Source organism: Chrysochloris asiatica, unplaced genomic scaffold (assembly GCF_000296735.1).
Source record: "Chrysochloris asiatica unplaced genomic scaffold, ChrAsi1.0 scaffold00056, whole genome shotgun sequence".
NCBI classification, from domain to species: Eukaryota; Metazoa; Chordata; class Mammalia; order Afrosoricida; family Chrysochloridae; genus Chrysochloris; species Chrysochloris asiatica.
In genome coordinates this window covers 12,585,617-12,600,158 of record NW_006408574.1, presented here as the reverse complement: position 1 = coordinate 12,600,158, position 14,542 = coordinate 12,585,617, and the positions used below count along the sequence as shown (strand labels likewise).

The following is a 14,542-nucleotide window of genomic DNA, read 5'->3' as shown; positions in this document are numbered from 1 at the left end:
CCCCCACAGATGTACAGCTCCGGAAACCCTATACAGGATAGCTATGAGTAGGATCCGATTAAACGGCACTTAACCACCCAATAACAATTTATATTTCAAGAGGTCGAGTAATATTTTAGTGGATGCTTCTCAATTTCTCACTAGTTGAACTAAAAATAAATACATTGTTGTTGTTGTTGTTAAGTGCATTCAAATCAGATCCAACTCATAGCGACCCTATATAGGGTTTCCAAAGGGTCACTGGTAGGTTTGAACTGTCGACCTTGCAGTTAGCATTTCAGAGCTTTTCCTACAGTGCCACACCAGGCCTCCAAATAAATAGGTCCTTAATAAAAGCATACTGACAAGGACCACATTTTCTTCATTTCAAACACACATAGAAGAACTAAAATGTGCAATGTGCCAAGCAGTTTTCATTGGTCCTCTAGCCTGGAAAGAAAGAGTTTGTCATTAGAATTACATTAAAATGGCCACAGCTAAGCAATTATTTTCTCCCATTTTTAAATACTAGAGGGACTTCCACTGACTTCATGGTACACATGTTGTTGCTTTTAAGTGTTGTCGGGTCACTTCTGATTCATAGTGACCCTGTCTGTATAGGGTTTCCAAGGAGCAGCTGGTGAGCTTGAACCACTGACAGTACGGTTCAAACCAATTTCACAGTCCAGCGTATTAGCCCATCATACACACTGAAAAGCAGTTAATGTAATGTAAAGAAATTCAAATTACGATTGAGGTGTCACACAGCGAAAGAAGAGCTTTACCAATGTGTCTGGCTCAGCCAGAAACCCCCTCTGCAGTATACAGTGAGACAAGGGTACCTTTCTCAATAGCGAGAGCACTGCTGTGGCTGGCTCTAGTTGGCGAAGGCTACTGTAGTGTAGCGGTTACGAATCGGGCTGTCAACCGCAAGGTCAGCAGTTCAAAACTACCAGCTGCTCCGCAGGAGAAAGATGAGGCTTTCTGTTCCCATAAACATTTACAGCCTCGGAAACCCTGTTCAGGGTCGCTATGGGTGGGAACCGACTCGACGGCACTTAACAACAACAACTGACAGCTGTAGTTGGTTATAAGCACATTAGAGTGAAGTGAGACCATAGAAGACAGCTGTATTTGAGATCCTATAGGAAGATGCCCGTTCCTCCCTGAGCCAGCCCATCAGAAATCTTGCTGACAAGTAAACTTATACCGAATGAATGACCCCATTTAAATTCATGCCTCTTGATGCCTTAGGCAGCCCTGCTTTCCTGGCATCCCTTGGTGATGGCAGGTCAGTTCCACAGACAATTTGTACTTGATCCCTTGCTAAGGTCTATGACCACACTGTTGGAGGATGTGGAATGTTCGTTCACTGTAAAAATAAAGCAGGTGGGCGCAGCTCAGAGTTCAGCCCTGAGGCACTCTGGGAAATGAGAATGGAGTTTAACTGACTTTCTGTTTCTCTCCAGTAAAGGACTGACACACCCACACACTTGGAGTGACACGTCCACACACTTGACCCTGGCTCTGGAGTTGACCACGGCACTTGCTTTTGCTCCATGAGATACCAACATGACAGGGAGGATGGAAATGTGTGAGGCTGGCCTGGCTTGGACCTCTGCTGCTTCAACATGAGAAGAACATACCTGGGCCAGCCCAGTTGTTGTTGTTATGTGCTGTGGAGTCGGTTCTGACTCAGTGACCCTGTACAGGGTTTCCCAGGCTGTAAATTTTTACAGGAGCAGAAAGCTTCATCTTTCTCCCATGGAACAGCTGGTAATTTCGAACTGCTGACCCTGAGGTTCGCAGCCCAATTCGTACCCACTACGCTACCAGAGCTCCTTGGGCCAGCCCAGTAGACCCAGCAAAAGGGTGGGAGGAGGCATGTGGAACAGATGTTCCAACTTATCCAACCAAGGTCAGCACATGATGGCATCAAGAGCAAACATGCTTCTAGAAGCAGCCACTGAGATTTTTTATGCAGATTTTGTCACCAGAAGCAGCTGCCAAGGACTGTGGAACTTTGGGTGGTCCCATCCCATGCCTGTGCTGCTGAACAGAGAAATTGGAGGAGCCCATCAATCCCTCCGAATGGTAACAGGAGCCTAGAAAGACCATCATCATAGTTGGTAAAGTGAAGGGTCACCAAAACCAAGACCACACTCCAGGAGATGAACAATAGAATAACCATGACAATGAACTCAAACACAGCAATAATGTTGGCCCAAGATCAGGTCACCTTTAGTTCTGCCATACATAACGGTGAGATTTCTTCTCACGTACTTCAGACACGTTATCTGGAGAAACCAGTCTGGAGAAGAACATCATGCTTGGTAAAGTGGAGGTTCAGCAGAAAAGAGGAAGACCCCCAACACAATGGACTGACACAGGAGCAGAGACAATGGGGTCCAACCTAACAATGGTGAGCATGGCACAGGACGGGCCAGGGTTCTGTTCTGTTGGACAAAGGGTCACTATGAACTAGAACGGACCTGATAGCACCGAGCAAAACCGGAAAGCTGACATGTAGAGTGCTCTAGAATACAGGTTTCCAGATTTAGTCAAGGTCTTGTAGGAGTTACTGAGGCAATCTCTCCAGTTAACCCTGTTGTTGGTAAGTGCGGTTGAATTGATCCCGATTCATAGTGACCCAGGTTGGGGTTTCTAGGGAGCTGCTGGTGGGTTTGAATTGCCGACTTTGTGATTCAAACTGACTTCGCAGTGCAGTGCTTTATCCTGCAGTGCCTAACCAGGACTCCAGCCTGGCAAATTACAACTCTCCAGTGACACCATCAAAGTCTGAAGACATGTCCAATTATGCAGAAAGCCAGTGATGGGAGGGACATCTGAAACCCTGGGTCCAGGCCCGTCTTGTATGGGCCTTGGGGATGCAGTGGTTAAATGCCTGGTTGCTCACTGAAAGGTTGGCAGTTCAAACCCACCCAGCAGCTCCACAGGAGACAGACCTGACAGAGGTTTAATGTTGTTGTTAAATGTCATGCGTCTGTTCCAACTCATAGCAACCCTGCACGTAGGGTTTCCAAGGAGCGGTTGGTGAGTTTAAACTGTCAATCTTCAGCTAGCAGTCCAGCGCTGATCCTATAGCACACCAGTGACAAAATCCTATGGTGGTGCAGTTTTTTCTACTTGTCACATGGGGTCACCATGAGTCAAGAAATCAAATGAATAATAACAGTCAGTCTTGCTAGCGGCTCCCCAACAAACTTGTTTTTTTCTAAAGGTTTACACTCAGACGAATGACCAAGTCTGAAAGCAGGATTGGAGAAAGTGGAAATCTTTATTTTAAAACATCAGTACATTCTCAGGTTGATTTAAAAAGGAAAAAAAAATCATATTACATTAGTTCAAAATTATCCATCAGAGCATATTTCTGTAAACTCTTGATTTTACAAACACATCATAAACATATTATTATTATTATCTTATAAATATCTACTCAGAATCTGCATTAGGAAAAGAAAAGTATTTAAAAATAGCAGCCCCCTGATCTCCTTCATTAAATATAGAAAGTCCCCACACAATTCATAAGAATTATTTATCAAGAGTCGTACAAGTCACAAAGACCAACAACTCGCTTCTCATCAGACACAATTAAAAGGGATAAGGGATGTAAAAAAGTGTAAAAGTTCTGTACAGGGCACATACGGACAGACAGCACACACAGGCAAATCTCTTTCCCATACATACCATTTGTGGTGTAAAAATGTTTTATAAAAACTGCTTTTTTATTATTATTATTAAAAAGGAAAAATAAGTGAGGGTCCGTCCCTGACTGTGGAAAATATATAAATCACCCCCGCCCCGCACCTGGGTAATGAGGCGCCCATTGGCTGGAGGTGGGGGAGTGCAATCTGTTTCCTGACTGGGGGGCTCTAAGTCACATGGGGCACCCCCACCTCCCTGGCAGTGGCTTTTAATTTGGTGGGTGATTCACTACTAATTCTTTCACTTAGAAAAATTCTTTGGGATCAAAGGTGAAGCCGGTTGTACCTAAGTGAAAGTTGGCCTAGAAGATGGTTTGGGATTACTACGTGCAACCAATTCTGTGTGTCTTTAGTGACTTTGGTGATCACAATTTGGAAGCCCAGCATACTGCTGTCAGGATACGCCCCACCACCCCACCCTTGGGGAACACTGTGCAGCCCACGTCATCTCCCAGGGAGCTGGCAGCCAGGCAGCCGCCTACTGTTTCTTCTGGCTTTTCTTCTGGAAGGTGCTCTTCAGGAAGGTACGGTACAGCGGATCATCCACGTACTCATTCTTCAGCCGGGAGCTCAATGTTCTCTGCCTCTTTTTCTCCCCTTGGATTATGTCGGCTCCATAAAACGTGTCTTCAAATCGCATATCAGAGGCTGTGGACTGAAAAGAGCCAGTGGTCACACACATAGGGAACTGACTTCAAACAACTAAGGACCATGCCCTCCAATAATCGGCCTCCTAACTGCCTTCCTAGCTGGTTCTCACTGAGGCGGCTCCCTCCCACCAGCATCAACATAGTCACTGTAGTCACCGGGACGTCAGTGTTTAGAGCTCAGCGTTTGGAGATTGAAAACACATAATCTATCATGAAGAGGCTCAAAACAATGGAACAGCATCAAGACACTACAAAACAAAACAGTAGGTCACCTGGTGAAGCTCACGAGGGCCATCCAGACTCCAAGGTTGCCTCCATGGGCTCCCAGACACAGTCACACTGTGTTGGGTTAGTTGGGCTCCATGAGGCATTTGGAGAGAACATTTCTGTTTCAGCATCCTGGAACTTCATTTCAGCGCGTATGCAAGACCTCTGAGTGACTTGTATACGTGCTGAAATTATCAAAGGAGATCCTCAAACTTGGATAGCAGCGTTACCACTGTATAAGAACAGTAAAAGCCGGCCTCAGAGATAGTCATAAAACCACTTACCAGTGGCTCTAGTTAATTACCCAGTGTTGCCATGGTGATTCTGAGAGACAATAAAACATAATGGAGCCATTTCTGAACTTAGTGGAAAAGAAGCCAGCACAATCGCTGAGGTGGACTGCTGAGTCTTTTGAAAAAAATTCTCTCCAAGTCAGCTTATGTCTGGGTAAGCAGAGGCATTAAAACATGGTGTCTGCCTCCCATTGAGGGCTGCCAACCCCTATAAAATATATATCACTAATCAAAAGTATCTTCCATCATGAAGAACAAGGTAGATAGGGGAACACTGAGACAGGTTTGCATGGGCTGATGCATGCTCAATCTTGGAACAACAGGGCTCTGGGATACAGGGATCTAGGCATACCCTGAAGAGGGGAAATAATACTAAGATGCTTGACTGTCCTATGTATACTGGTTTCCCTTGCCTACTACTGTAAAATGGACACTGGAGTTGGATAGAAAGAAATGCCAGGAAACCTGACTATAGAAATTTTGTAAGCCTATCTTCAGCCTCAAACTGATTGGAATACCTAAAAGGGGTTCGAGAACTTGCCCAGTGAAATAGGCCTCATGTGGAGCCTTTGCAGATTATAGGACCTTAAGTGGAATCCTGAGCCCCATCCAGAACCTTCTGAGGTGGAACATTCTTATTAGAAAGGACAAGCAGACCAACCTGGAACAACTAGAGTGACAGAAGATACATCTTCAAAGAAAGATCATCAGGGAAAACCCAAAACAAAAATTTCAGTATGACTTGCTATAAGAATAAGCAAGTTGTTCACCAGGAAGCCATCAAGGCAAGCAATCAAGTTCCTTCAGGACAAACACCCCTCTGAGACTGAAACTCAAAGGGAACACATGAGCAGGCATACAAGCATGCTGACAACCACATTGTTCTACTAGTGAGTGGAAGAGGGGGAAAGACAGCAATGAAGAAATGAGTTCAACCACATTCCATAGATTCCCGTTGACCTGGAGATGAGAGAAAGAAGAGGAAGGGCTGGTTGGTCCAAAGTATGGTGAGACCTGGGGACAGCTGAGCCCATGGATAAGGACATAGCCACAGAGGGCTAGAGCTGAGAGTGAAGCATCCAGCTGATATGAAGTGAGAGGAGAGATGCACAAGAACACCCAAACTTACAGATAGTACCCATTTGACCTAGACTCGATGGCTTGATAATTAGAACTTGACTAGAGGAAGATTTAAAAAAGAAGAAGAAAGCAATTTTTGATAAAGGAAACTAGGGTAAATTGCTACAATTTGATGAACTTGATCTATACTCATGGAGGTAGTAACTCTAAATACCAACATAGAGGGAAGGAGTCTTCACATCAAGTATTAAGCTTATCCCCTCTGTACACAGGATAGATGTGGAAGGGCAACTTAGACATTGGCTGCCTAAAATGAGAAAGCAATGAAGGCACAAAGTGTCTGGCTTACAAGGTTTCAAGGGGGAGTTTAGTTTAAGAATGTGTAGGGGAAGAAAGAGTCCCCACTGAACAGTTGTCATCTTATCTAGATGGGTCTGGTTAAAAGAGATGGGGATAAGGTTCTTATGATTCAATAGTGAGTAAATGTTATAACTAATTACGACTGTCACATTGTAAAGTAGAGGTTTTGAAACAATAATGGGGGAGTAGTTAATCTTACAGTCCAGAAACAAAGGACCATCAAGGGAGATGAGTACATGAGGAATGTGAGACCCTATCCAAAGAAGCAGCAACACCAGAGATGGGGACATGGAGAGAGGGAGTAGCTGTGGACTCTAGATTCATGGTAGTTGAGGAACTAAGAGATGGTGGCCAGGAGGCAGGCTTGTAGAATGTGTCCTTTAGCGGTGTAAATTATTATATATGCCTGATTTTTTTTTTTTTTTAAAGGCTACAGTGAATACAGAGAGATACAGTTCATTGAATAACTGATGGTACATGGAGGGGATTATAATCATTGTAACAATACAAGGTATATGATTTGTTGTGTGTAGAGCTGATGATGTGCCCTGTAAACTTTCACTCAATCCACAATAAAAACCTTCAGAAAAAAAAAAAAAAAATCTTCCATCAATGAGTCCTTCTGTTAGATTTGTTTTACTAACTGGGAGGGAATAGCATCATATGCTAAACAAGAGCCTGAGGAATCTAGACCAAGCTGAAGACAAAGAGATTGGCCATCAGGAGACAGAAGTCTGTTTCAGTACAAACTGACTGAAGAGGCCAACCCGAGGTAGAGGCTGCGAACCTTGGTTTCTGAATAGATTTCCCACCAGACCTAACTGTACCACACGACACACTGCATTCAGATTATATGCAGGTGTGTGATATATTTTTCTTTTCTTTTTTTAATTTGAAATATTTTTCTCCAAGAAGTGAAAAAAGAAAAAGTTGAACGTTGCTGTTAATAATTCAAAGAAATGGACCATTGGAAAGAAAGCTCAGAAGCTGTACTCAGATAAAGCCACCTGTGAGGGCATGCAGGTATCTGAGCAAAATCTCAATTATGGAACACGGAGAGTGGTCAAGGTAGGGCAGGAAGAGCTGTCTTCTAATGCGGCTACCAAGTGGTGTTTGAACTCTGTGGACCCAGCTGGGAGGCTAACCAAACATGGATAAGAAAACCAAGATCAGAGAGACTAGAAAGGGATCACCGACTCCATTCCCCATCTCACTAACTAGGAGGAAAGGATAGAGAGTGAATCCTTGGAAGGGAAGAGCAGGGAATCTCTAGCATCTTAAAAATCAACCTTGTTCTCTACAGGTGTCCAGATCTTAGAACACTGACCAGTGATCTAGGTTTTCTAGGTCATTGACAAGGCTAAGCTCATGCCTTGACAATAGGATATTTGATTTCCTCTTTCTCTGTGATGGCGTTGTGGGTTAGACATTAAGGTGCTAACCACACGGTCAGCGGTTCAAAGTCACCAGCCTCTCCAAGAGAGAGCTATAAGGCTGTCTGTTTCCGTGACGACTGACAGTCTGGGAAACCCACAAGGACCTGAAATTGACTTGATGGCAGTGGGTTTTTTGTTTTGTGTTGTTTTTTTTCTTGTATATTTGTTGCTGTTGTTCAGTGCCATCCAGCATTGTTGCTTTGTGCCGCTGAGTCACTTCCGACTCATAGCGACTCTGTAATGTTTCCAAGAAGTGGCTGGTGGGTTTGAAACAGTAACCTTGCAGTTAGCAGTCCAGTGCTTATCCAATAGTGCCACACCAGGTGGTTAATCCGTTTTCAGTCATTTCTAATTGATGGGTGGCAGTACTGTTACTATCACTGTTGGCTCGATGCTTTCCCTTTGAAAGACTTTCTTCTTAGGTGTGAAGGGAAAGCCGTTCACGCCTGATCCAGTTACCTGTTCTCAGGGTCCACTGACAGACAAGGACTGGGATGTAGAGCTGAATGATGAAGGAGACCCGAGGGGTTTCCCACATAATCCACGGAGACTACATCACCACAGAAAACGGAGTGCCATTTAGCCAGAAAAAGGTTGGTTTTGTCTTCCAATTGCCCAGTTTGCGACACAAAGGCTGCAGCTGTGAGCTCTGCGGATGGTACTGGACTGGTCAGTGTTTTGCTCTGTTGTACATCAGAACCTACCCAAGAGCGCTTAACAACAGCAACAACACTGCTGAGATGTGGCCGATGTACTAACTCTAAATGAATAAAAGTCACTTCATTTCAGGGTCCACTAACTATTTTATGATACAATAATATAAAAACTACATTACTGTGAATTATATATTCTCCAACAGCCTCAGCTTTGATGATCAGTCCATGTTTATTCCTCTATTTAGTGGTTTGTACAGGACCTGAGTAGCCCCAACAGTAGACTCAAAATATACCAATGGCCACGAAGGTGGCACCGAGCTGGGTCCCATTTCATTCTGTTGTTTACAAGGTCACCATGAGGTGGACCCAGACTGGATGTTACTTAACATCAACAACAAGAGAGTAGAAGCTGACAATATTTTCATTTTAAAAAGACTGTTTCACATCCTATACTACTCCTGGTGTGATTTTGTAGGACCAGCACTGGACTGAAAAGCACACAGTGGGCAGTTCAAACCCACCAGCTAGCTGCTCCTCAGAAACCCTACAAAGGGTTGCTATGAGTCGGAGCTGACTCGATGGGACTTAACAACACTAAGGAGCTCTGGTAGCGTAGTGGTTACGAATCGGGCTGCGAACCACAAGGTCAGCAGTTTGAAACTACCAGCTGTTCCACAAGAAGAGAAAGATGAGGCTTTCTGCTCCTATGAAGATTTACAGCTCCGGAAACCCTGGACAGGGTCACTATGAGTCGGCTCCACACTACTTAACAACAACATGATGGCAATGAGAGTTTGACTTAATTTGGAACTGATGCCAATAGCAGTGACCTTCTGAGAGAGAAGCTAACGATACAACAAGGCAATAGGAAACAGACCACACTTGAATCTAGTACTGAATGCTTTCTTTTAGCGCTGATCCTACTACCAGGATTGTAAAGGCCTGCGTGGTACCGTAAAGACCTGTGGAAGCTGGAACCTGTGTGAAGTGGAAACCAGTCAGAGGAGGAAAACTACAATCTACTTTCTACTCAAATGAGAGCAGGAAAAGACAGCGTCCTGTGTCCAAAGTGAGACCCAGAAAAACAAGGCAGTGGCGCCGAGTTCCGGCTCTGACCCGTTTCACTGTATCTGTGTATGCTCCGGAGCCAGGCACAATGCGCATCATCACAGCCCAGTTTCTGTATGCCAATCAGCATTAAACAAACAAGTATCATTTGGCTTCATTAGAAAGAAAAACCAAGGCAGGTGTACCTGGCTCCTGGGCTTTGTCCTAATGTGAGCTTTGCATTCAATAGGTTTCAATAAGGATGGTTGGGCTGGTTAGCCTCAGAGCCAATCTAAAGGCTCAGGTATGTTTCCAGGTGGGCTGGGGGATCACAGGAGAAAGAAGAGACTGTCCCCCAGGGGTCCCTGTGGGGCGCTTGGCAGCACTTACTAAACGAGCCTTCACTCGCTTGGGTAACTCTTCGTCTAGAGTGTAGATCTCTTCTCTCTTCATCACTATCTGAGATCCATCTTCAAATTCAACCTAAGGGAGATTAAGACATCACAACAGTCATTTAAAAGTCATTAAAAACAAGCACTGGCCATTTAAGGGTTAAAATCAGCTGCTTAAAACAAGAACAAACAAAAGGAACATAACAGAGAAAATCAGGGAAAGCAGAGTCAGTCCATAGGCTGAGATGAGACCCCTCCCTCATCCAACTAAGGACAAAACACCTTCTTAAAATAGGCCAAAGTCCTGAAAAATGAGTGACTGGCAATATGTGAGGTGAAAACTTATCCTCCCCCCACCCACCCCTAATCCCAAACCCAGAAAAGTAGCTGTGGTTCAAACAATTTCTGAGAGAATCTGAGATTGTGACAATGTAACCATCAAGCTGGGCAGTACCTGTTGGTGTCCTTTATCTGTTTTAAGAGGTTCTGACAATGTAACAGGGAGGGCTGTTTCTCTTTGGGAATGAAAAGATGATGACTTTACTCACGTGTAGTTAGTCTTGCTGTGACTCTGGGTTAATGCGCTGTACTGAAAAGTCAGTCAGAACCACAAAGTTGGCGGGTCAAGCTCACCAGCTGCTCCTCAGAAACCTTATACAGGGTCACTATGAGTCGGAACCAACTTGACAGCACTTAACAACAACAACAAATTACCCTCCCAAGCCCTGATGTGGCGCTGTAGGAAAAGCCCTGAACTGCTAACCACAAAGTCAGTAGTTCAAGCCCACCTCAGAAACCCCACACAGGGTCGCGATGAGTTGCAACCAACTAAAAGGCACACAACAATTATCTTCCCAGATGGAGACAGTTACTCAAGCTCCTACAGAACTTCAACTCTGAAGCTTACTTCTTCTGTCCAATTCAATCTAACAGGCCAGGGAAATCCTGCTTTCTCCATTTCATAACACTATAAACCACGTCGATGTGTGAAAACATGCTGTGGCACTGTGGGTTAATGCGCTGGACCTAAGGTCACTTTGAACGCAAGGTCGGCAGTTCAAGTTCACCAGTTGCTCCTAGGAAACCCTATACAGGGTCGCTATGGATTGGAACTGACCCGACGATACTTAACAATAAGAAGAAAAATGCTTAAACCTCTCCACCCAAAGTAACTGCAAGTAATTTTAAAACCAGCTGTTTGTACATTCTAGAAGAGCTGACCTAAGTTGAGACAGAACTGAGAGAACATTCTAGCCCTTCTCTTGAAAATCTATTAAAACCTCTTAGAGCGTTTCTTCCTCTCATTTGTAAAAGCAAAATCAGTAACACCTGTCTTTCAGGGCTACTAATGACTGTCCAAAGTAGCTCTGGTGGTGCAGAAGGTAAGCACTCAGCTGCAGACCCAAAGGCTGTACTTCAAACCTACCAGATGTTTCATGTCCGAAAGATGTGGCAGTGTGCTCTGTCCAGATAACAGGGCAGTTCTACCTGGTCCTATATGCTTGTTAGAAGTCGGAATACGCTCAAGCCAGCGGGTTTGCTTTGGGTTGGTATTAGGGTCAAAAACAACATGTATTTCGATTTTAGCACTGTACAAAGATACCTAAGTTGTATGCATTTTCATTAATGAGTCTTTACATATTCAATGCGAACTTGAATAATTAAGACACTAAACAAAATGATCTCACAAGGCCACTTGGATTCCTGTGGAATTTTAAATTACGTGTGCTTGAGAGCCAGTTAAGATTCGTCTTAACTTTTTCATGGAGTCTATAAATATGCCCATAGTTCTCTGCTACTAGGCCATCATAAATTCAACAGAAGTTAACACGGTGATTGCTAATTAGTCTGAATTTGAGCATGTCCTCATTATGGGATCCTCTTCATGTAGCAAATAGCTTTGCTGTAAGAAGCTTTACTTTTGCACTTATTGTTTAATTAAGTGTGATTATTTCCTTCTGAATAATGAACTGATGCATCTTTTCTAGGAGACTCTAATATTATAGGCCTCTCTGGTGATTTTTTGCCTACTTCTGAAAATTTTGCTATAAAAGAGACTCAAGCAAGCTGACCCCTTAGGAAAAAGACCCTGAATCTGCAAATGAACAATTTCCCCAAAAGTGGGAGCAGTGGGCTTTGGACATACATCTCCCATACACAAATTCACACACCTCCATATGCATACACCCCCATATGCACACACACTTATATATATACACCCCAACACATGTACACCCTCATATAATCCATTCATATATACCCCATATACATACATACACACCCACACATACACACCCAAAGTATACACCCCATATATACACATCCATGCATGTACACACCCGTATACATACACACCCATACATGTTGCTGTTAGGTGTCACTGAGTTGGTAGTGACTCATAGCAACCCTGTGTGCAACAGAATGAAACACTGCCTGATTCTGGGCCAACCTTACAGTTGTTGCCACACTTGAGCCCATTGATGCTGCCACTTTGCTAATCCATCTTGCTGGGATCTTCCTCTTTTTCTCTGACCCTCCACCTTACCAAATATGATATCTATCTACCATACATATACACCCCATGCACATACATGTCCCTACATGTACACCCTATATACATACACACCCATACATTTACACCCCTATACACACACACATCCATACATGTACATCCTATATTCATACACCCCCCATACATGTTGTCTTAAGTGCCGTAGAGTCAATTCCGACCCATAGCGACCCTTTATAGGGTTTCCAAGGAGCAGCTGGTGAGCTTGAATCACTTATCTCGTGGTTCAAATTGATATTGCAGTCCAGCGCATTAACCCACACACCACACCAGGAATCCCCCCCCCCCCCCCAGACAGTATACCCCTATAAAAACAAACATAACCACAGGGTACACACACAGTCTCTCTTCCCCACTCCCTTGGGATTTTTTCTGCATCATGAGAAAAGTTTTCCAAACTTCTCTGAACAACTTTCATTATATCGTGCTCCATTCCTGAGGCAGTTGTCTTATAAAGTACTCTTCAATTTAAGGCCTTGCCCCTTATCGGTCTTTGAACAATTTCTCTACTCCAACTGGCAGTCTTATCAATCCTAAGCTGTTTCTCAAGTTAACGGACCTGGACTTTCTTGCTTTTTCTCCTTTTAATTCAATCTTCTAGTTTTCATTCTGCTGCTTAGCCCAAGAATGTTGATTTCGGTCTCAGTGTTGCAGACAATACTACAGTCTTTGGATTCTACTAAACGTGTCCCTGTTTCAAGCCTTCCTGACCGAAGGCACACACGTGGCCTCTGCTGCTTCCTTCCCCAGAGGAAGACTCAGGCTCAGGTTTGGTAGGGATCACATCACTTCATTTTTAACCAGCTACACACTTGGTCCCAGGTAGTCCAGTGAGAATGCTCACGTGCGAGCCACAGGTTTCTCAGAAGCGATGCTCCTTGTCACACCGACAGGCTACCTGGGTGCCAACGCAGCACGAGTTCGCTTTGCTGAGAAGCCTCAGACCCTGCCAACTCGGGACTTGGGGATGAGGAAGACCCAGCATTACCTGGGCTGCAGGTGAGATGAGCCAAGCACTCGGGCTGGTCCCACATAATGGGAAATCAAGAAAACAGCTGGTCATTTGGTAGCTTCCCATCCTAATAAAACCACACTCCTTAAGACTAACCCAGTCAGCACACACTGTTAACCTCACCGTATGCTCCAGCATGTCAACCAGGACCATCTCTGCCTCTTCATAAAACCACCCCAAGCCAACAACACTGTTGCTGTCAAGTCGATTCCAACCCATGCTGGCCATGTGTGTGTACCACAGCATCCACGTAGCTGGGACCTTGTGGTAGCAATTCCGCAGACCTGTCTTCCCAGGCTCCTCTGGTTGGGTTCCAGCTTCCAGCCTTCCCATTGGTAGCCATGTACCTGGCCACTTGCACCACTCCAGAGACTTGCATAAAATAACCAAACCCGATACTATGGAGTCGATTCCACCTCACAGCTGGAAAGCCTCCTCTGTCTTTCACAGAGCGACGAGTGGACTCGAACTGCTGACCTTGAAGTTAGCGGCCCACAGCATAACCCACTGCGCCACCAGGACTGTACAAAATAGCAGATGTCCTGCGTTCACCTTTCAATCAGCAACACACTTGGGACCCAAGCACCCACCTGGTACATGTGGGCAACGTTCAAGCCCAGGTATTTCGCCCCGTAGAGTTTGCCATCGGGCCACTTGACTTGCACGACTTCACCCTCAGCGGGAGGGCCCAGCTTCACGCAGTCTCGGCTCTGCGGGAGAGACAGGGACAGGTTGCATTTAGAAGCGAGCGAGTGATTCGCTCCTGGCAATCAGGGCTTATTGCTTGTATGTTTGATGGATTAGGACCCTGCTCAGGTATCCAGAGGAAAAGCGGGAGTCAGAGGAGTAGTCAGTCCACACCATAAAGTTGCAAAAGAACCTCCAAACTCCAAGCAGGAAAAAAACAGTAGCATTTACATTTGCTATTTGACACAGAATCATTGTGCATGGAGCTATAACTAAAATACACATGTTGTACCGACAAGTCGGTTCTGACTCATAACAACCCTGAGTCTGAACATCCAACCTTGCTGTTCAAAATGACCTTTCGGTCCAGTGCTTATCCTATAGTGTCA

At 44.7% G+C, this 14,542-nt stretch overlaps 1 protein-coding gene across 1 annotated transcript in view; it reads right to left on the bottom strand.

The window, feature by feature from the left end:
• Window positions 1-4,182: 4,182 nt before the first annotated feature.
• The window catches only part of KDM4C (lysine (K)-specific demethylase 4C), a 314,090-nt gene continuing 303,730 nt past the window's right edge, over window positions 4,183-14,542 (bottom strand). The window contains exons 19-21 of the mRNA XM_006863764.1: window positions 14,057-14,176; window positions 9,884-9,976; window positions 4,183-4,359 (exon numbers count right to left, since the gene is read on the bottom strand). Of these exons, the coding sequence (XP_006863826.1) occupies window positions 4,183-4,359; window positions 9,884-9,976; window positions 14,057-14,176 (390 nt within the window). The remainder of the gene's footprint in view (window positions 4,360-9,883; window positions 9,977-14,056; window positions 14,177-14,542) is intronic.